The sequence below is a fragment of the Oryctolagus cuniculus genome, unplaced genomic scaffold (assembly GCF_964237555.1).
Source record: "Oryctolagus cuniculus unplaced genomic scaffold, mOryCun1.1 SCAFFOLD_128, whole genome shotgun sequence".
In the NCBI taxonomy this organism is placed as follows: Eukaryota; Metazoa; Chordata; class Mammalia; order Lagomorpha; family Leporidae; genus Oryctolagus; species Oryctolagus cuniculus.
Window position 1 is genome coordinate 54,695 of NW_027208324.1, and position 23,259 is coordinate 77,953.

Consider the following 23,259-nt stretch of genomic DNA (forward strand, 5'->3'; position numbering starts at 1 on the left):
TGTGTATTGTATTTAAGAAACATCATAAATTAAAAGTCACAACTGCCTGATTCTAGCATTTTCCCATCAGAAATGAGATAGTAGGCTAAGGGGAAACTTTTATCTTTTTTAAAAAAGATTTTATTTATTTGTTTCAGAGTTATAATTACAGATGGAGAGAAGGAGAGACAGAAAGGTCTTCTCTCCACTGGTTCACTCCCCAAATGGCTGCAATGGCTGTAGCTGGGCCAATTGGAAGCCAGGAGCCAGGATCCATGAGCCTCTTTGGGGTCTCCTACATGGGTGCACAGACCTAAGTGCTTGGGCCATCCTCTACTGCATTCTCAGGCCATAGCAGAGAGTTGGATTTAAAGTGGAGCAGCTGGGACTAGAACTGGTGCCCGTACAGGATACCAGCGCCGCAAGTAGCAGCTTAGCCCACTGCACTACTGCAGCACTGCACAGGCCCTGGGAAAATTTATCTTAAAGTGATCATAACCCTTCTCCTTTGTCTGTTATATGTCTTGTTTGTATTCAGAAATAATTTATGATGTCTGTACAAGTTGTCCCAGTGATATAACACGCAAACTGTCGTGAAAAATGTCAATTAATTCCTTTTTTTTATTATGTTACACTCAGCACTTCAAAATTTCTAGTTCACTGGCCTAGGTGACATGATAGATTTTTATTTTTAGTTAATTACTTTGAATGTTAAGTATTTTCCCCCCAAATTGGGAGTCTAAACTGATTCCTTTCAAAAATCAGTAAGGAAAAGATAATTCAACAAATGGACAGTGGACAAAACCTCAACGAAACATAGATGTTCAATAAGTATATAAAGACATTTAAATTTATGAGTAATCAGAGAAATCCAGATTCAGCTGGGCACCCTTTTATTTGCCAGTCACATTAGCAAAAAGACAAAGAGCATCCCGAGGTGAAAAGGTGAAGGGAAGAGTCAGTGTTGGGGCATAGCAGGCTAAGCCGTCACTTGAGAAGCGTAAATTCCATATTGGAGAGCCTGGTTAAAGTCTTGGGCCCTCTGCTTCTGAGCCAGATGCCTGCTAGTGCACCTAGGAGGCAGCAGATGATGGCCCAAGTGCTTGATTCCTCGTCATCCCTGTGGGAGACCCAGAATCAAGTATTAGATCTTAGCTTTGGCCTGGCCCAGCCATGGCTGTTTTGGGCATTTGGGGAATAAAGCAGTGGATGGAAGATTCTCTCTTTCTCTCACTCTCTCATTTGCTCTCGCTCCATCTCCCCCTCCCCCCACTCCCATAGTTCAAGTAAACAAATACATCTTTTTAAAAAGGATGAAGGGAAATGAATGTTCTTATATTCTGTTAGCTGGAGTGTAAGTAAGTGTGCACAGCTTTTCTGAGGGCAATTAAAATTTCCTATTTCCGTAGTCTTCATCCATTTTCATTCTTTTTTTTTTGAGATTTATTTATTTATTTGAAAGTCAAGTTACACACAGAGAGAAGGAGAGGCAGAGAGAGAGAGAGAGAGGCAGAGAGAGAGAGAGAGAGGTCTTCAATCCACTGGCTCACTCCCCAGTTGGCCACAATGGCCAGAGCTGTGCTGATCCGAAGCCAGGAGCCAGGAGCCAGGAGCTTCTTCAAGGTCTCCCACATGGGTGCGGGGTCCCAAGCACTTGGGCCATCTTCCACTGCTTTCCCAGGCCATATCAGAGATCTGGATCAGAAGTGGAGCAGCCAGGACTCAAACCAGCGCCCATATGGGATGCTGGCATGGCTGGTGGAGGCTTTTCCCACTATGCCACAATGCTAGCTGCCCCATTTTCTTTCTAGACTTCTATTTTGCAAAATGCTTGTCCATGTTCACAAGTGTGCACAAGGATTTTCCTTGCAGCAATACATGAGAAGTGGACATAATCGAAAATCCATCAATAGAGGGATTATTAAGTAAACTGTGAAATGGCCATCCATACTATAGAATATCATGCAGGAGTTAAATGAATAGGGTAACTGACTGAGTACTAGGAGGGAAAGAAATCCAGAAGAAACCATGAAGTGAAAGAACCAAGTTGCAGGATGTTACTATTTAGGTTAAAAAAAGAAAGAAACCACACAACACAACCATTATGCTCTATGTAAATATGTTTGTAGGTAATTTTTTGGAAGGATATATGCCAAACTCAGAGCAGTAATTATTACCTCATAGGTAGGGAGTTAGGACACAATGAAGGTCTTCACTATCCCTATCACTTTTTATCTACTAAGAATGTAATGGTATTACTGATAAAATGCAAATAAATAGAAGTAGTTTCTTATTTCAAATTCTGTGCCTTGTTAAAACAACCATAGAATTATAATCAACAGATGTTGATTGTGACATGGAGAGGGAATACTTTTTCTGACATACTGACCTCAAAATAGTAGAACAAGAAAGCTCTTACAATGCAGTTAGTTTTGTGTATTCATGTTTGGGAGCGTGTACTCACAGTGTCTCAGCCCAGCGGTATGCTTTCCATACATTTTCATCAATGAAAGAAATCGAGTTTCCTTGGAAATTTCTGTAAAGGAACACAGTTCACATCCTTGAATGGGTTGGAAAAGAATGAACAGAATGAGGAAAAAAATCATGGCACCCTCATGGGGGAGTATTGAAATACAGAAATATTATCAGCTTTCTAATAAATACCAGTGCTTTTATGTTCCATAGCTCTCTGCTTCCCAGTTTGCTCACTCAGTAAATAATGAGGGGCCACTGACATAAACAATGAAGCATCCTCTCAGAAGCTTAACTTCGTCTCTGTCCAGTCTCTTTGACAGTAAAGACAGTCAATCACTTTGAATATTAAGTATTTTCACCAAAATAACTCAGGTGTCTACACTGACTTCTATAAATCAGTGAGAAAAGGATAAATTATTCAAGAAAAAATGGGCAAAATGTATTGTCACCATAAGAATAATGAAAACCTATGCAGGTATACTAGTGCTTTGGCCAAGCGCCCTCTGCTGAAATCTTTCCAAGTACTGAATGGATACAGACAATTTAAAATCAGAGGGACTAATGTGCTGATGTGGAAAGCCTTTTGGAATACAGCATAGGGTAAAAGTGCCGATCACTGAGCCAGGAGCCAAGCATTACCTCCATAGGAAAAAAAAAAAAGAGAGGAGGTTGGAAGGAAAGACGCACACCTGGGTTACAGGTAATAGAGTGAGGACCAGGGGATGATGAGGGTGTGTGGGGGTTCATACTTTCACATTTTATCCTACATTCTGTGCACTTTTTAAAAAGTGGAAAGGTGCTCATAATCGATACTTGTTTACAAGAAGCTGTTAAATGACTTATATTTAGCTTCAACTTTGAATTGCTGTGAGTGCTTAGCTTTAACTCTGTCCTCACTCCTCAGCAACAATGAACCTATTTGTTTTAGGTACACATTTTCCTGGAAGCAGGAGCAGCAATAAAACAGATACCTGTATGCTCACCTGCCTGGTGGATATGTCCTCTCGGGTTACTTTATGCTCATCAATAAAAAGTGCCTAACACTGAACACATCTCCCACTAACGGGCTCTTCTTTCTGACTGCTGTGCTTCTGCCTTATAGACCACCATCATTCTCGCTGTCATCCAGGGAAAGACTGTGGAGTCACGCATTTTTATTTTCTGTTACAATCCATCACACAGTTCTTTAAGCCAGCTTTACAGATGAGGATATTGAATCCAAGCTAAATAACTTGTCCAAAGTCACAAAGCTAATCACTGGGAGACCTGTGTTCAAAGCCAGGCAACCTGGCTCCAGAATCTATCCTTAAATCTGTTGTATCATCTCTAATAAGTCGGGATGAGGGCTGTGTTGAAGAGTGGGATTAAAGCAATGAGGTAATAACATGGTGAATGTCAATAAATAATGAATCAGGAAAAGCAGTAAGGGCAATCACATGAGACTGTAGAAGAGACAGAAGAGAATAAGAGAAGGAGGATCAGGAAAGCTCTCAAGCAAAGTGGCCACTTGGGGGTGAACCAACGGAAAAAGGAAGACCTTTCTCTCTGTCTCTCACTGTCCTACTCTGTCTGCCAAAACACACACATACACACACACAGAGTCAACATAAGGTGGGGACTTGAGGAGGGCTCAGAAGATCTTGGGGAAAAGCTGCTGAGACAGGCAGGCTGTAGGGAACCATGAGGAAGGGAGATTCTTACAATATGCTGAAGGTGCCATTGTAGCTGTTGGGCTCTGGTACAGGAACTCTGTGAAGCTTCTGCACTGGGCTGAGGCCAGTGCATGAAAGTGTCTCATCTTTGCAGGTGCAGAGCTCACAGACATTTATGGTGGCAGCTGCATTCAGGGGTTGATCTGTGACTTCAGTTAGGGTTGAGTGCTGAGTCTGAACCTGGCCTGGATGTAGATCTGTAGTCTTCTTCAGAGATGGAGAATGGCCAGCTTTTGCAGTGGGTACCAGAGCTATGGTTAGCTCCATCTTGGAAGGCTGAGCTATGACACTGGGTGATGTTGGGTGCTGAGCTTGATGCTGACCTGCTGTTGGAACTGTCATCTCATTGTCCCCTGGGGACTGAGTTACGAGCTCCTTTAGTGGCTCTGTAGACTGAGTTAGGGTCATTTGCATGGTAGTAGAAGGTGTAGCCTCTGTAGTACGTTGTGGAGTTTGGGTAATTTCCAGGTCCAGAGGCTTGACTGTGACTTGAGGCAGGTTTGTATACTGAGTCTGAATCTGGACTGGAGGTGAAAATGTCACCTCAGGGTACATTGGATAAGGAGGAGGAGATATAGACTTGAAGGCTGTAGAATGTTCATCCTGTGTAGTGGGTACCTGAGTTATGGTTGACTCTAACTTCGAAGGTTCAGCTGTGCCACTGGGTGACATTGGATGTGGAGTTTGATCTTGACTTGGTTTTGGAACTACCATCTCATAATAAACTGGAGGCTGATAGACCACTTCATTATGTGACCCTGGAGGCTGCCCTGAAGTCTCCTGCATGGTTGGGAGTGGTTCACCCTCCACAATGGATTCTGGAGTTAGGGTAAGTTCTACATCAAAAGGTTGAACTGTGGCTTCTGTCAGGGTTGGATGCTGAGCCTGAACCTGGTCTGGTTGTGAAAGTACCCCCTCATGGAGCACGGGAGGTACTTTAGTCTTCTTCAGGGCTGTAGAATGTTCAGCCTTCCTGGTACGCTTTGCATTTATGGTAAGCACTGTGTCCAAAGGCTGAACTGTGATGTGAGGCAATGTTGGATATTGAGCTTGATTATGACCCAGTGTTGGAACTGTCACCTCTTGATGTATTGGAGATTGGGTTACACCCTCCATGGGAGGTTGACTGGAGGTCTCCTGCATGTCTGTAGAGGGTTCAGTCACCATACTGCTGGTTTCTGGAGTTATGGTAAGTCCCAGGTCCAGATGTTGAGTTGTGACTGGAGTCAGGTTTGGAGATGGAGCTGTAGTCTTGCTCAGGTCTGCAGGATGCTCAGCCTCTGTAGTAGGTTCTGTAGTAATGGTAAGTGCCAGGTCTAAAGGTTGATTTGTGACACTGGGTGATAGTGGAGGTTGATTTTGACCCTCATGAGGCACTGGTGGCTGAGCTACAGATTCTTTAGGTGGAGTCTCCTGCACATTTGTGGCAAGTTCAGCCTCTGTAATGGGCTGTGGAGTTATTGTAAGTGCCAGATCAAAAGGTTGAAATGTGATGCGGGGTGATTTTGGAAACGGAGCTTGATCCTGAGCTGGTGTTGGAACTGTCACCCCCTGATATCCTGGGGGTTGAGCTATACCTTCCTTAGATGGCCCTGGAAGCTGAACTGGGGCCTCCTGCATGATTGGAGAAAGTCCGCCTTCCATTCCAGGTTGTGTAGTTATGGTGAGTTCCACATCCAAAGGTTGACCTGTGACTTTGGTCAGGTTTGGTTGCTGAGTTTGAAGCTCCTGCTGGGTTACAGATGATTGAGTGTCAGGGAAGTCTTGTGGCTTGGCTGGGGCTACATTTTGCACTGGAGCTTGTTCTGCATTCTTGAGGGGCTCTAGAGGCTCAGCTGGAGAAAGTTCCATCTTTTCAGGCAGTGCTGGAGGCTTGGCAAGAGGAGGCCCAAGCTGGGTTGGAGAAAATTCAACTTGCTTGGTGGGAACTGTAGGCTGGGCAGGTCCTTCCTGCTGACTCCAGTAAGGATAAACTTCTGGAGTGGGCTTTAGGGTTCTGGTAAGGTCAATATCCACATGTTTTGGTTTGGTTTTAGACATCCTTAAATGCTGAGTTCTGAGTATTTCTTCTGGAATATGAGGTGAAAATGTCATATTCATTGGGATAGCATCACTCATCTCTGGGAAGATATCTGAAGGCTGGTTTGTGTTTCCCTGTTGGAGTGGTAATTGGTAAGCACTCACGGGGCGCTCTAGAGGTGGAACGGAAATCCCCTGCTGGCTTGGTGAAGGTTCCTTCAGTTGTTCAGGCTGAGCTGGGACCCCTGGAAGTGGGAAGTGCTCATCCTCTTCTGGGGGCTTTGGCTGCTGAGCTGTGTCTGCCTCCTGGTCTTTCAAAGGCTCATGCTCCGTAGGGAACACTGAGGCATGAGCTTGGGCTTCCTGATGGATTGGAGAAGGTGCAGCCTCTTCGGGGGCCTGTAAAATTTCAGCTGTTTCCTCCTGCTGGGTCATAGAGGGTTTCTCATCCTGCATAACTTCTGGAGATTGAATTGGCAGTGGTTCAACCTCTTCAAGAGGCGTTGGAGGCAGAGCTGGGACTGAGGCCTGAGTTGTTGTGACCTCGTGGCTGACTGGAAATGTTTCCACTTCTGCTGCAGGTTTTGGTGTTAGGGTCAGCTGCAGGTCTGGAGGTTTAGTAGTCACATTGGGCAAGTCGTACTGCTGAACTTGATGGTGACCGGGAGGTAAAGTGGTCACTGTGTGATGACTTGGAGGCTGGGCTGGGACTTCTGTCTTCTTTCCAGAAGATTCAACCTCCTCAGAAGACTCAGAGGGCCGCCTTGGTTGCTCCTGCTCACTGATATAAGGTTCGGTCTCCATAGGAGGGACTGGAGTCAGAGCTAGGGCCTCCAGCTGGCCTGGAGGAGCTTGAGTCTCCACCAGGGCCTCCGCGTACTGAGCAATCTGCTGCTGTTCTCTGAGAGAAGGCTCTGTCTCCACGGGAGGGCCTGGAGGAGGCTGAGTCTCCACCAGAGCCTCCGCATACTGAGCTATCTGCTCCTGTTCACGGGGAGAAGGTTCTGCCTCCACGGAAGGGCGTGCAGTGTGAGCTCTGGGTGCCTGCTGGAATGGGGAAGGTTCCGTCTCTGCAGAAGGGACCGGAGTCGGCTCTGGGGGTTCCTGCTGGGCTGGAGAAGCTTCTGTCTCCAGGGAAGGGCCCAGAGTTTGATATGGGGTCTCCTGCTGGGCTGGAGAGGGTTTGTTCTCTACAGAAGACTCAACATACTGAGTGGGCTGCTCCTGATCACTAATATAGGGTTCTGTCTCCACAGAAGGGCCCGGAGTCTGAGCAGAGCCCTCCTGCTGCACTGGAGAAGAGTCCCGCTCCATGGTGGGCTCCGGAGTTATGGTCAGCACCACATCTGCAGGCTTGATGGTAACATTGGGCAGGTTATAACGGTGAACTTGATTCTGATCTGGAGACCAGTCCGTCCCCTTCTGCATCTGTGGAGTCTGAGCTATGATAGTCTCTTCAGGAGATTCTAGCGCTTGAGCTCGGGGATCTTGCTGTACTGGAGATTTGACTTCCACAGGGAGTGCCGAAGGCTTCTCCGGGGCTTCCAGTTGGCTTCTAGAAGGTTCGATCTCTGGAGACTCAGAAGGCTGAGCAGGCTGTTTCTGATTGCTGGAGGAATATTCAGTGTTCACAGGCAGGCCTGGAGGCTGAGCTGGGGCCCCCTGCTGGTCTACAGATGGGCTGACTTCCTCAGCATACTCTGAGGGCTGAGCTGTGGCATCGTTTTGGGTAGAGAAAGGTCCAGTCTCCTCAGGGAGATCTGAGGTCTGAGCTAGACCCTCTTGAGTCCAAGATTCCACCCTCCCAGGGAATTCCGGAGTCTGCACTGGGGCCTCTTGTTGGGCTGAGGGGAGTCCCACTCCCTCAGGATGCCCCAGAGGCTGAGCTGGAGCCTGCTCCGTGCTTGGAGTAGACTGAACTTCCTCACCTACCCCTGAGGCTTCTGTCAGCTCCGTGTCTGCAGGTTTCAGTGTGACGCTGGGGAAGTTTGCTTGGAGAGCTACAATCTGAGGTGAGGATGGAGTGTTAAGATTGTGATTCACTGATGCCTGACCTACTACTTCTGCAGTAGCAAATGGATTCTGAGCGGGGGCCTCCTGCTGCAACGGAGATGCTTCTTCCTCGGGCTGCTGCAGGTCTGCACCTGGGCCCTCTTGCTGGGGTGAAGAAAGTTCATCTGGTTCAACGGGCTGTGGAGGCGGAACTTGTTCTTCTTGCTGTGCAGAGGAGGATTGGATGGGCTCCTGAGTCTCTGGATTTTGAGTCTGGCCTTCCATCAGGAATTGAGATGGTTCAGCCTGCTCAGAGGGCTGTGCAGGTTCTCCTGGGTTCTCCTGGGATTCTGTAGGAAAACCACCAGGATAGACCCCATAGTCAGCCGGCAAAACTTGATTTTGACCCTGAAGCTTGGCCGCTTTGTCTGGAGTTCCAACACCAACCTTAGGAAGCCGTCGACGCCAAGCTAGATCTTTCTTGGGGGTCAGGGGTGAAACAATCAACTTGTTTCCTTGTGAACTCTGACTGTCTAGAGGCGGAACGAGTGCTTCCAATGACTGGTGAGCATTTCCTTCCAGTCGAGGAGGCAGAGCTGGAGGCTGATCCTGATCCCCGTCTAGCACGGGAATCGCCTCTGGTAGCCTCTGTTGTTGAGGAAACCTATTGAAATACTGGTACGGACCAGGACCAGCAAGCTGTTCTGGCTCTGGGGGCAGTTCCAGAAAAAGGAAGCAAACTCACAGTGGACTCTTGAGGCGAGGCCAGCACCCGGGAGGGAGCAGAAGACCCCAGGTCATCAAAGCCGCCAGGGTCTGCCATGGGTGTGAGCGAGTCAGGCGATTCAGGTGGGACATTCAAGGAGTGGGAAGACCAGGGCTCAGAGAGCCAAGGGATCTGGACTGGGAGCCCCTGGTCTTCCCGCGTGGGGTCTCCTAAGTGATGGGAAAGTGCAGGTCTCCTGTCCTCACCTTACTCGACTCCTGCTCTTTCTGTCCACTCGGGGCTTCTGTACTCTCATTGATATAGGTCTCGGTCCTCCACTGCTCTGTGTCCCATTCTTTCTTGGCTATCTTTTCTTCCTGCTGCTCACTGAGGAGCTTCATCAGGATGCCTGTTTTGGAGATGAGCTTGGCACAGGGCAGTTGCACCTGGGCCTCAGAGCAGTCCATTTTCAGAGTGCGGATGACGTGAGAAATGAGCCTTCTCACGTCCGTGTTGGGGATGAGGGACTGTAGCTGCTGATTCAGCTGAATTTCAAACTGTTGCCCCTGGGACAGCATCACGGGGTAGGTGAAGCCTGCGGGCGTGGTGGGGGCTTCAGTGCCCTCGCTGGGGTATTCCCACTGTGTTTCCTTGGTTTGGTCCACAGTCGGCATTAGGTCGAACTCGGTCCCAGCAGAATCTGTAGCTGAAGGATCTGTGTGCATTTTGTCGCCAGGGAGCGTTTCTTCATGTGCAGTGGTGTTTTCTGTCAAAACATTTTCTTCGAAAACACGCCCTCCGGAATGGTTTTCCTCCCTAGTGTCTTCTATAGAAGGTTCTCTCAGAGGAGGACTCCCCTGAGAATGCAGGCCTCCAGGGGATGAGAAAGCCTCTCCGGAGGGGGAGTTTATGAGACTCCGCAGTGCAGGGAACGGAGGCCTCTTCCCAGCCGTCAGCCTGTTGAGGGAATTTTTCCTTCTGAACTTTCGACTCAGTTTGGCCTTGGGGGTTCGGAGGACCAGGTGAGAGCAAGTTTTATGAAAGCGGTAATTCTGTCTGGAATGCCAGATTGGTTTCCCTGCCGCCTTATTTTTGGCTCTAGCATTGGCATCTTCTAAGACAAAAATGGTGTAGGTTAAGTCCTCCTTTGTTGTTGATCTCAGAGAGAGATTTTGCAGGGGAGGTAGAAGGCCTGCCCAGGATGTGTTTCTTCAGGAAAGAGGAGGCTGCAGCCTCATGTTCCTTTGTGAGCAAGGGCTCCGTGTGCAAGGAGTTTCCGGCCACCTGCCTGGGCCTCTGAGCCACTTGAAGCTCCTTCAGCTCCCTGGAGCCTGCTCTCCCAAGCCTTCTTCCCCCAATGCTCTCCGCAAAGGGCCAGGTGCCCCGTCTCCTCCCGAGGCTCTTCCTCATCTCCTGGAGGTGCCTTTCCCGTAAGCCCTTTGGCCCCTTGATGACTTTTTTCACTCTCTGCAGCCTGTACCCCACACTTGGCATGGTTGCCAGGCTGTTCTCCTGTGACGGGGCAGTTTCTGATTTCTTTTGGAGGATTTGAGGGTTAAATTGATGACCTAACAGGATAGGCTGCATAAGCATGGCCTTTTCTTCCTTCTTAACCTTATCGATTTTTTTCTTGAATTACTTCATGTAACAAATTCTCCAGAAAATAGAGCTTTCTCAACTTATTTCTGTAAGGATGAGAGGGCCTTCTTATGTGGGTTTTCACGTAGCTCAGGGACTTATCTCTATCTTGCACATTTGAAAAAAGCAGTGTAATGAATGGCAATAATGTTGATTCTACATTTTGTAGATTTTCCTCTGAGAAATAAGGCAATATATAATTCAGTGCACTAATAATGTCACTTTCATTGTTGAAGTCCCGCTGTTCACTCATGCGGCCTGGGAAGTCCACACTGTTTCTCTCTGATACTGGGTTCCCTGGCTCAATAGTCAGCTGCTTGCTGGTGTTGTTCTTCCGGGCTTGCAATATCTTCATGAATGCCCCCTTTGGGTTCCCTATAGATGCTTCTTCAACTGTCAAAAAAAGAAGAGACTGCTTTTAGGCACAGAAGACTGATGGGACAGCTTTATGTCAGTCCACAGCCCTACACTCTGATCAATTAAATTAGGAGTCAAATCCAATATTTGGGGTACCATTGAGACTTTAGAGAGAAAAGTAAAACCAAACTCAAACCTATGAAATGGCAACAACAAAGGAGAAAAAGATATTTTTGAGAGTGGCATTCAAAGAGTTCGCAGTGTTAAAATGCAGTAACTATGATCAGTATTATTTCATTGGTTTCCAATGACCAACCACTCCAGGCTTAGAATAAGGCTGGAGGACAAATGGCCCCACCCAGCTGCCCCTTCTGTGGCTCTGCCCCTGCTTCTCAGCCACATCATTCTACAGTCCTGCCTCATGCTGAGGGAGCACAGGCTTCCTCCTTCCCTCCCTCCCTCCCTGTGGCCCTGTGTTCTTGCTACCATCACAGGTGTCCATGGCAAGAGATAGGCATGTAAGGGGAGTGAGGGCAGAGGTGGTCAAGCCAAGGGGCCTTGCTCCTCACCTCAGTGTGTTCTTTCCCACCCTTGTAAAGGGAGATTAACAATGCTTGTCCTTCTCACCTCTTGAGACGAAGGGAATAATATAATTGGTAGGAAACTGGTCTGGAAGGTGAGCAACACTGTGTAGATGGGTATACAGTTATCACTGTGCTAATGCCTCAGATCCCTGACTGAGATCCGAATTCAAGCTGTCTAAGGAAGAAAGCGGTCACATTTTGGAAGTCACGACATCAGTGGTAATAGCCCTCATCTACAGAAGGATACTTAAAATTACCCGAGTGTTCTGTGGATAGAAAAGCGTGAGACTCAGAGCAGGTTCAGAGTTGGACAGTCTACAAGTGCATGGAGGAGCCTTCCGACTCCATCAGAGGAGTCAGGCAGCCATTTCTGGTTATGGAACCAGAAACTCCCCGGCTCCAAATAAAACAGCATCACTTGTACTCTTTTATACAAGTGCAAAAACAAACAACCGCGGTGAGCAGTGTAGACCTGTTCTATAAGACAGAGGGCCCTTGAGGCCCAACACATAGAAAACCAGTTTGTAGACTGTGTGCAAATGAGTTATCATTGAAAAGCAAAGCACCCAAGAGCACAGAACACCACGTGTGTGGTTCCCAACATTGCTTCCTTCCCCTTCCACCTCTTTTCCATGATCCTTTGTGCATATGTAAATTACATAGCGGTAACTATGTTATTAAATTACATAGCGGTGATTGCAAACCTGACTTTCAGCAAGGGAGCAGTGTAGCAATTTAGGGAGTTTAAATCTGAATGAATGAATAAAAATTCAGCAATTAATTACATTGTTACTTTAAACTTGACCCTAAAATTTTAAAATAAGAAATTTCAAACAAATAAAAATTAAAAAAAGATCCTCAGGAAGTTCCGACTCACGGCAATGTGTCGTATTTGGCAGGCATTCATTGTCACAGTGAAGCTTGATGGTGTTGCAGACAACCTCGATAGTATGTTTAAATTGGCAGAGGCAGCAGGCCATATGGCTAGGTAAGATCCTATGAATAGAGACAGAGAATTAAGTTACCTGTAAAGGGGTTCCTTGGGTGGGTCAAACAGGTGAGCCAAGGTGCCAGCAAAGGAGTTCTTGAGGTATGTGGCCAGGACATTTGGGTAGGAGCCTGGTGGCCAATTGTTGGTCTTGAATATGAGAATAAAGGAAGGAGGGAGAGGTGGCCCAAGGAGGCATAGGCATGGAAGTGGGTGTGGTGTATCCAAAATAAAGTCAACAGGGTGAGCATTGGGCACCATGGATCTGTCGTTTGACTCAGGGGTGTCTCCTTCCAGTTCACAAGTCTCATTGTGGGTTGGGAGTGCACAGGAGGACTTCCCCCAACCTCTGGAGTACTCTTCTCCATCCCTGTTGGAAGTGTTCACTATTAGAAACTACTCTGGTCCCAGAAAAATGACTGACTGCAGTAATTGTTGGAAAAGATGTGGAGAAAAAGGAACACTCGCTCACTGATGGGTGAGTGAAAGTAATTTGACCAGGCAGGTGTTTAGCCCAGCCATGAAGATGCTGCTTGGGACAAGCACATCCACTTCTGGAGTGCCTGGCTCCATTTCTGATCCCTGTTTCCTGCCAGGGAGTGCCCTGGGATGTGTCAGGTGGTGCTTCCCTAAATACCCAGAAATGGAAAGACTGCAACTTATGGTAGGTGTGTGTTTTTAAGAAACTGTCAGTCTATTTTCATTATATTTTTTTTTCAAATGTATCATTTCGAAAGTTTCTGTGGAAGGAAGAGAGAGAAACACACACAAACACATCTTTTCTTTTTTTTTTTTCTTTTTGACAGGCAGAGTGGACAGTGAGAGACAGAAACAGAGAGAAAGGTCTTCCTTTTGCCATTGGTTCACCCTCCAATGGCCGCCGTGGCCGGCGCATCATGTTGATCCAAAGCCAGAAGCCAGGTGCTTTTCCTGGTCTCCCATGCGGGTGCAGGGCCCAAGGACTTGGGCCATCCTCCACTGCACTCCCGGGCCATACCAGAGAGCTGGCCTGGAAGAGGGGCAACTGGGACAGAATCCGGCGCCCTGACCGGGACTAGAACCCAGTGTGCCAGCGCCACAAGGCGGAAGATTAGCCTATTGAGCCACGGTGCCGACCACATGTTTTCATTAGGTAGTTTACTCCCCAAATGTCTGCGACATGCAGGGCTGGGCCAGGCCAAAGCCAGGAGCTCAGAAACTAGTTTGGTTTTCCATGTGAGGAGCAAGAACTCAAGTCCTTAGGGCATCACCCACTGCCTTCCAGGGTACATGTTAGCAGGAAGCTAGGGTGGAGCAGAGCCGGGACTTGGATCCAGGCATTCTGATGTGGGATTGGAGTATCCCAGGTAGTGGCTTAACGGCTGCACCAAATGCCTGCCATCGTAAACAGTTTAATTTTTATTTGTTTTATTTTTTAAAGCTTTTATGTAATGAATGCCAATTTCATAGGTACAACTTTAGGAATATAGTGTTTTTTCCTCCATACCTGCCCTCCCACCCCCACTCCCGTCCTACCTCCTACTCCCTCTCCCATCCCATTCTTCATTAAGATTCACTTTTGATTGACTTTATATACAAAAGAGCAACTCTATACTAAGTAAAGATTTCAACACTTTGCACCAACCCCCCACCCCACAACATAAAAAGTACTGTTTGAGAACAAGTTTTGCAGTTAATTCTCATAGTACAGCTCATTAAGGACAGAGTTCCTACAGGGGGGGGTAAGTGCAAACAGCTTCATTTCTAATACCCCCAAATTGGAACAACCTAAGTGTTCACAAATAGGTGAATAGATAAACTATGGTAGGTTACACGTAGTGGGCCAGGCTCTTTCTAACCAATAGAATAACCAATGGTTGAGTTGTTACAGATGACTAATGTTACTTCTTTGGGTCCAGGGAAAGCTTCATATAGAAAGAAAAAAAAAAAAAAGAAATTATCAACTCCCAACTTGACTCTCACTGGGATTAAACATGACAATAGGTCTGATCTGATTTCATCATCATTTAAAAAAATCATCTATTATTTTTCACTTTATGTTTCTGTGTGGGAGCAAACTGCTGAAATCCTTACTTAATGTATACTAAGCTGATCTTCTGTATATTAAGATATTCGAAAATGAATCTTGATGTGAATGGAAGGGGAGAGGGAGTGGGAAAGGGGAGGGTTGTGGGTGGGAGGGACGGTATGGGGGGGAAGCCATTGTAATCCATAAATCGTACTTTGGAAATTTATATTCATTAAATAAAAGTTAAAAACAAAACAAAACAAAAAAAAAAAGAAAGAATGCACTCAGAATGCTAAGCTAGTGTTTTACTAGACTTCAATTCTAACAGGAAATTTTCGTTAAGTCCTTTCTACCCCTAACTTCGTATTTTGAAAATTTTCAAGCCTACAAAAATATCCGAAAGATTGGTGTCATGAGTTTACATGTTCTCTCACTTAGATTCAACTGTTGCTAACATTTTGCCACATTCACTTTCCACGTGTGTGTCTCTATGCACTTCTTGGACAAACCATTTGAGAATGAGCTGTAGATATGATGACCTTTTCTTGCTAAACCTGAAGTCTGCGTCTCCTAAGAACAAAGGCATTCTCCTGCATATCCACAACACTATTATCACCCAGTCAGCTTTAACATTAACATCACCGTCTATTGTGGTCCACATGCAGGTGCTCTCAGTTGTCCCAAACATGTCTTGGCTACTTTTAAATCAGGCATTGCATTTTATTTTCATGGCTCTTTAATTTTCTTCAGTTTAGAACTGTTCCTTTTTTGCAGTGTTTCATGGCATTGGGATTTTTGAGGCATTCAAATCAGTTGTTTTACAGCATGCACCTCAATTTATCCTTCTAAGACCAATACTGAATATAATCACCAGGGAACATTTATTTTTTTGAGTGGCTAAGATTTTTTTTAAAAAGTTTTATTTATTTGAAAGGCAGAGTGATGGTTGGGTGCAGGAGAGAGAGAGAATGAGTGGAGGGAGAGGGAGAGGGAGGGAGAGAGAGAGAAAGAATGAACGTGAATAAATCTTCCAGCCACTGGTTCATGCCCCAAATGGCCACCGCAGCTGGGGTTGGGCTGGGTTGAAGTCAGGAGCCAGGATCCAGGAGCCAGGAACTATATTCAGGTCTCTCCTGGGTGGCAGGGGGTCAAGCACTTTGGTCATCCTGTGCTGCTTTCCCAGGTTCATTAGCAAGGAGCTGGATGGGAAGTGGAGCAGCTGGGACTTGAACTGGCACTCCCATATGGGATGCCAGCATCACAGACAACTTCACCTTATGCCACAACACCAGCCCCACTAGGGACCATTTCTGGCAGGAACACTGCATCTTGCATAGAGAATGTTGTAGTTTTGCTGCTTACTAAAATGGATGCACTAGGGATGATGTCAGTGATAAAATATTTATTTTTTAGAAGATTTTTATTTACTTGAGAGGTAGAGTTACAAACACAGAAAGGGAGAGACAGAGACAAAGATCTTCCATCTTAAGCTGGTTCACGTCCCAAATGGCCTCAATGGCCAGAGCTGGGCCAATCTGAAGCCAGGAGCCAGGAGCTTCTTCCGGGTCTCCCATGCAGGTGCAGAAGCTCAAGCACTTAGGTCATCTACTGCTTTCCCAGGCCATAGCAGAGAGATGGATCAGAAAAGGAGAAGCCAGGACTGGATCTGGTGCCCATATGGGATGCTGGCACCGCAGGTGGAGACAGCCCACTATACCACAGCGCTGGGCCCCAAATCATTATTTTCAAAAATATTGGCAAATCTGGGGCCGGCACCATGGTGCAGTAGGTTAATCCTTCACCTGCAGCACCGGCATCTCATATGGGCGCTGGTTCTAGTGCCAGCTGCTCTGCTTTTGATCCAGCTCTCTGCTATGGCCTGGGAAAGCAGTGGAAGATGGCCCAAGTCCTTGGGCCCTGCACCCGCATGGGAGACTGGAAAGAAGCACCTGGCTCCTGGCTTCGATCAGTGCAGCTCCAGCCATTGTGGCCATTTGGGGAGTGAACCATCGGAAGGCTTTTTTCTCTGTGTCTCTCTCTCACTGTCTATAACTCTTATCTGTCAAATAAATAAATAAAATTTTAAAAAATATTGGAAAATCTTTTGAAATTGCTAATGACCTGAGGTATAACTTATTCTTACTAGATAATATTTAAGTATTAAAGACCATTGCACATTAATATGCAATAAAGGGGCCAGCGCTGTGCTGTAGCAGGTTAAGCCTTCACCTGCAGTGTCAGCATCCCTTATAGGCACTGGTTCAAGTCCCAGCTGCTCCGCTTCTGGTCCAGCTCCCTGCTAATGCACTTGGGAAAGCAGCAGAGGATGGTCCAAGTGCTTGGGCTCCTGCTCCCACATGATTCAGAATAAGCTCCGACTCCTGACTTTGGCCTGGCCAAGCCCTGGCTGTTGTGGTCTTTTGAGCTAGGAACCAGCAGATGGAAGATCTTTCTCTCTCTCTGTATTTCTGCATTTCTTTTTTCTTCTTTTTTTTAACTTTTATTTAATGAATATAAATTTCCAAAGTACAGCTTATGGATTACAATGGCTCCCCCCCCATAACTTCCCTCCCACCCGCAACCCTCCCCTTTCCCTCTCCCTCCCCCCTTCCATTCACATCAAGATTCATTTTCAATTCTCTTTATATACAGAAGATCAGTTTAGCATATATTAAGTAAAGATTTCAACAGTTTGCACCCACATAGAAACATACCAGGGGATTCCAATTCAATCCCATCAAGGTGGCATGTACCAATGCCATCTCACTAGTTCCGGTGATCAATTTCTGTTCAAATTGAGCATAATGATAGGACTAAGAGCCAAAGGGAGCACATAAACAAGACTAGTGTCTGCAAATACTAGCTGATAGAATAAAAAAGGGAGAGAACGATCCAGCATGGGAAGTGAGATACACAGCAGACCTATAGAATGGCAGATGTCCTAAACAGCACTCTGGCCTCAGAATCAGCCCTTAAGGCACACGGATCTAGCTGAAAAGCCCATGAGAGTATTACAGGCATGGAAAGCCAAAACACTCTGGCAAAAAAAAAAACCCTACATGTATTTCTGCCTTTCGAATAAATAAGTAAGTCTTTAAGAATGCATTAAGGACCATCGCTTATGAGTCACGACACAAGTGAGCTGGCCTGCTTTGTCTAAACTCCTGAGGACTTCCAATAATGAACTCCAGTGTAACAATTGCTTTCAGGTTTTTATAGCCTTGGTTGCACATGGCTCCAGAAAATGCTAGCACTTTTCCTGTCCACTGATGGTCAAGTATGAAAAAAGCAGCTAGAACACCACAGCCTTGGCTAACTGAGAAAGCTTGTTGATGATGAGAGCTTTGACTCTTTGGAGAGGAAGGCCTCTCACTGACCTGGGAGGATCCACTGTGGCAGATGCTGCCCAAGGTTGAGGAAGAGGAGGCTAGAGCAGAAACCAGTGGACTTGATGATGTGGGAAAGTTAGTCAAGGAGGTGATCTGACAGAAGTGATTAGGGCAGGGTATGCTGTGAGAGGCCTTTCCCCATTCTTATCTTGTGGAGTCCGCTCAACTAGCCTTATCATAGTTTCTGTTTAGCTTGTCCAATTGGCAGGGGGGAGGTCACAATGGAAGTTGCAGTGAGTTTATGGTAAAATGTCAGAATAGGGCTCTAAGGAAATCCTTTTTAAAACTTCAAAACTTGAGATACTTCAAACTCTGCATGAAAATTAACTAGAAAGGATCATGGACCTAAATGTAACTCTACAGTTTCTACAAGAAAACAGGAGAAAATCTCTGTAACTTTAGATTAGACAATGGGTTATTTGAAAGATTTTTTTCAGGAAAGGCACAATAAAAGGACAAACCATACAAGATAAAAGTTGCTATAGGCTCATCAACATTAAAAAAAATTAACTTCTACTCTTCAGAAGGTACACTTAGTAGAGTGAAATGATAACTCACAACCAGAGAGAAGATATTTACTAAACATACATCTGAGAGAAAGTACTCATACCCAGAGCATATAAAACACTCTTAAAACTCCCTAAGATTACCATCAAATTACTACATGGGAACAGATTTGAATAGACACTTGGTAAAGATATTTGCACAACAGTATCGTCAGTTATTAGAGAAGTCTAAGTTTAAACTGCAGTGAGTGTACCCAAGGTGCCAGCGTTAGGATGACTGAGTCCCGCATTTGAGCACTTGCATTTGATTCTTCTCTCTGGTTCCTGATTCCAGCTTCCTGCTAATATAGTTCTTCTGCCTTTCTTTGGTTGAGTAACTGGGGTTCCTGCCACCTACATGGGAGATCTGGGTTGAATTCCCAGCTGTCAATTCCAGCTTCAGCCCAATGCTGGTCTTGGTGGCATTTGATGAGAGAACTGATTGACTCTCTAGTAACTATTTTTAAATACTAAAAAAACATATAGAGATTCCACTGTTTATCTACTGGCAGAAGAGCTACATTAAAAAAAGTTTTATTTTTTAACTTATTTGAAAGAACGAGAGAGAGAGAGAGAGAGAGAGAGAGAGAGAGAGAGAGAAAGAGATTGATTGATTGACCTTCCATCTGCTGGTTCACTTCCCCAAATGCTGATAACAGCCAGGGTTGGGCCAGGACTATGCCAAGGACATAGGTCTCAATGTGTGGGTCTCCTACATGGGTGGCAGAGACCAGAATACTTGAGTTACCATCGGCTACCTCCCAGGGTGCACATTAGCTGGAAGCAGAGTAGCTGGGACTCAAACTTGGCACTCTGATACGGGATGTAGGCATCCCAAGTGGTATCTTATTTATTTATTTATTTATTTATTTATTTATTTGACATGTAGAGTCAGACAGTGAGAGGGAGAGACATAGAGAAAGGTCTTCCTTCCATTGGTTCACCTCCCAATCACCCCCCAAATGGCCGCTACCGCCAGAGCTGCGCCGAACTGAAGCCAGGAGCCAGGTGCTTCCTCCTGGTCTCCCATGCGGGTGCAGGGTCCAAGCACTTGGGCCATCCTCCACTGCCTTCCCGGGCCACAGCAGAGAGCTAGATTGGAAGAGCAGCAGCTGGGACTAGAACCTGGTGCCCATATGGGATGCCGGTGCCACAGGTGGAGGATTAGCCAAGTAAGCCATGGTGCTGGCCCCCCAAGTGGTATCTTAATGCTGTGCCACAATGTCCAGTTTCTAAATGTTTGTTAAAAAAGTTGAAATCTGAGGACTGGGACAACACATGTTGCAAGTGCCACTCTCGAACATTGTTGGTGAGAGTGCAGACTGCAGCAGCTACTTGGCAAACAGTTTAGCTGTGTGTTAAACAGTTCAATATACACTTAGTAGGTAATGAACTGTCCTACCCCTAGATCTTTACACCAAAGAAATGAAGACACATATCCACTCACAGACCTCCATGTGAGTGCTGTTAGTGGCTTTATTTATAATTGCAAAAAGTTGGAAAACACAGTTCTATAAGCTGATGAAATGGATAAACTGGTGTAACTACACAATTGGAATATTACTTAGCAATAGGTAGAGGCAGCAACATGAATAGTAGTTTAATCTCTAAAGGATTATGCTGAGTAAAGGAGCCAGACACAAGAGGCTACACTTACTACATGATTTTGCTTATAAGACACTGTGGAAGGAAAAACTACAAGAATAGAAACAGGATGAGTGGTTTGCAGGGCCTGGGTCTGGGGATGGGAGGAGACGATTGATTGGAAAGGACCATGAGGGACCTTTTTGGGTTGATAGAAATGTTCTACATCAGGAATTTGGTGGTGGTTACATAACCACGTGTTTGCCAAAACTCAGCAAACTTTACAGTGTGAATTGAAATACATAAAAATTATACCTCCATAAGCCTGACTTAAGAAAACACGTCTACAGACTTACATGGAAATAAACCTAAGAAAAAGATAACTTACAGGTTTTCCAATTGAAGAGTCATCATGAGGATGTTCTCAACTGTGGTAAGTGGTACTTGTGTTGTTCCCAAGTCTCTGAAGGAGAAAGCCCAAACATTCATGGTATGGACCTCAATAAAAAGATCTGTCTTTAAAAAGGTTGTTTCAGGAAGATGTGGTTACATCAGTTTTGGCTTCTCTATAAAGCAAGACAGCTCAAGAGTTTGTCATGGAGACAGTTCCAGAAAGCCCTGGTTGAAATGACTTTACTATTTGCATCATCAGATTAATGACCTTGGCATTGAAGAGTGGAACCTACACCTTTTTCTGCCATTGTCTTATTTTTCATTTTATACTACATTGACCTCTTTTAATTCTTATTTTTTTCTTTAAAAAATTTACATCTATACCTCTTTGCTTGGGATAGATGGTATTCCTAACATGTATTTGCATGTAACACTGTCTCCCTCTGCCAGCTGTCTTTCCCATGATAAATTCTTTCTCAGTTCTTGCCTCAGTCAATAACTTTTTTTCAGTAACCTAATTTATTTTTTTTCAGTAACCTAATTTAAAATCATGACTTTTTAGCCTCAATCTCAAATATTTAATGTTTGATGAAAATAAAAAAGAATTAGTTTAATACTTACAGATATTTTAATGCTGGCAGTTTAAAAAGATACGAATCTTCAACGTTTTTCAGAGGATTACGATTGAGATTTCTGAAAAATGCAATGGAATTAAAGTTATTGGCCTTTCAATAAGCACAAGATTGTATGAGAAATTATATTCTTTTTTGTGTAGACATTTTAGGCTTAAAATTACTTTCTGTGTACTTATAAATCACCCTTAGAATTCAAAAAGCACTTGTTCTTTGGGAACTACCTATGTCTCTTAGAGGATGAATGGAGAAGAGAAAGAGAAAAGATACAAAAAAATGCATAATAAACAAAAAGTATGCAAAAGAACTTTTTAGGTGAAAAGCCTTAGAAGTGGAGCCAGTGTTTTGCCTAGCACTTAACACCCAGATTGGGATACCTACGTCTCAAATCAGATGCCTGGGTTTGATTCCCAGTTCCAGCTTCTAATTGCAACTTCCTGTTAATGCAGACCCTGGGAGGCAGTGGTGATGGCTCAATTGGTTGATTCTTTGCTGCCTACTTGGAGACGTGGACTGGTTTCTGGTTTCCAGCTTCAGCCTGGGCCTGGCCTAGCCTCGCCCGAGCCATTGCAGGTATTTGGGAAGTGAACTAGTGGACGGGAGCTGTCTGTGTCTTAAAAAAGAAAGATGTATAGAAGTGACCACACTGATAGGGAAGCCCTTTTTTGTGTAGGAAACACTAATCCTGTGTTCTCCATAATTCAAGGTGCTTGCCTTTCATCTTTAGAAATTTTAAACAAGCCATGACTTAATTCATTTAGTTGATGGAAAAAGAACCCACGTCAAAGCCATACTCTTGTCACGTTCTTCCACTGGTGTTCTCATTTCGCATCACACATCATCACATCACATCACATCACATCACATCACACCACATCATCACGTCACATCACATCACATCACATCACATCACATCACATCACATCATCACGTCACATCACATCACACTGATCATCACATCACATCACGTCACATTGCATCACATCACATCACATCACAGTCTTTGTTACGTTGCTTGTTGGCCTGTCAGTCTCCTGGCCTGTTAGCCCCTTGAGGGCAGGGAACATATGTTATTGTCTTTGTTATGCCTGTGTGTGGCATAGTGCCTGAAATTTACTGCATGGTTAATAAATATTTGTTGAGTAAAGAAATCACATTTTGTTTCCATACCAATACAATGAATAAATTCGTGTTGTGGGAAATTTCATTCCTAAATGCTGTAATAGATTTTTAAAGTTTTTAAAGCAAGCAAACAAAAACAAAAACAGGTAAAAAAAAAACTGCCTTTAGTTTAACTCTACTCAAAAACGTACTGTACTGTTACAGACTGTGAAAATAATAATTCTTACAGATGATATTGATTGGGCTGCCAAGCATCTGTGTTCAGCATTCAACACTGGATGTTCCCAATAACCTCTGTGATAGGTATTGTACCCCAGTAGCCTATTGTGATATATATTGTGCTGAGTCACAGAGGCTGTGCAACTTGTTGTAGGTCACTGCACTTGTAAGAAGCAAAGCTGGAGCTGGAGCTCAGTCCTGCCCCAGACTGTGTCTAATATGTGTGCAGAAAAGGGTCCAAATATTTGTCACTTTAATCTGAAGCTTGAGATGACTAAATATAGAAGTACTTTGAAAATTTCATCAACCTTCTCAGGATAGCGCTCATGAAAATTAGTTTCTCTTTTTATTCCTTTTCCCTAATCTTATCCCACGATTAGATATTTAGCTCAGAGTCATTGAGACTAGAGATTTAAAAGCATGTTGTAGGTGACATCAGTGGAAACCTATGTAAACAGTGGAGTGAGAACATCTGAAAATTTATCCCTTCATAAAGGGAACAACAAAATGGTAAAAGTGGTCAGAATCAAGTTTTTGATAATTCTGGAAATTTAACCAAAGGCTTGCAGCCACCTGTGGGGCATTTACTCAAGAAAATTGGCTGACTTTCTCTAAGAATAGTGAGATTTGTGTGGGTTTCGTGTATTTAACTTGCCCTAGACAGTTCCTCCCTGGCAAGCTCAGTGGTAGCCTTAAAAATAGGCTTGGCAGCTTATGACAAGAGCCTCGGGTGATAACTGACGTCATAAATAAGAGTGTCAATTGTTAAATCAACAACAGGAGTCACTGTGCACTTACTCCCCATGTAGGATCTCTGTCCTTAATGTGTGGTACTATGTGAATTAATGGTATAACTAGTACTCAAACAATACTTTATACTTTGTGTTTCTGTGTGGGTGCGAACTGCTGAAATCTTT

General features: G+C 44.9%; 1 protein-coding gene across 1 annotated transcript in view; it reads right to left on the bottom strand.

Moving 5' to 3' along the window:
• LOC103347026 (mucin-17) overlaps window positions 1–23,259 on the bottom strand; it is a 132,701-nt gene that overhangs the window by 24,089 nt on the left and 85,353 nt on the right. The window contains 7 exon segments of the mRNA XM_070067817.1: window positions 2,444–2,515; window positions 4,156–8,917; window positions 9,317–9,449; window positions 10,505–10,914; window positions 12,340–12,458; window positions 20,365–20,439; window positions 20,991–21,062. Of these exon segments, the coding sequence (XP_069923918.1) occupies window positions 2,444–2,515; window positions 4,156–8,917; window positions 9,317–9,449; window positions 10,505–10,914; window positions 12,340–12,458; window positions 20,365–20,439; window positions 20,991–21,062 (5,643 nt within the window).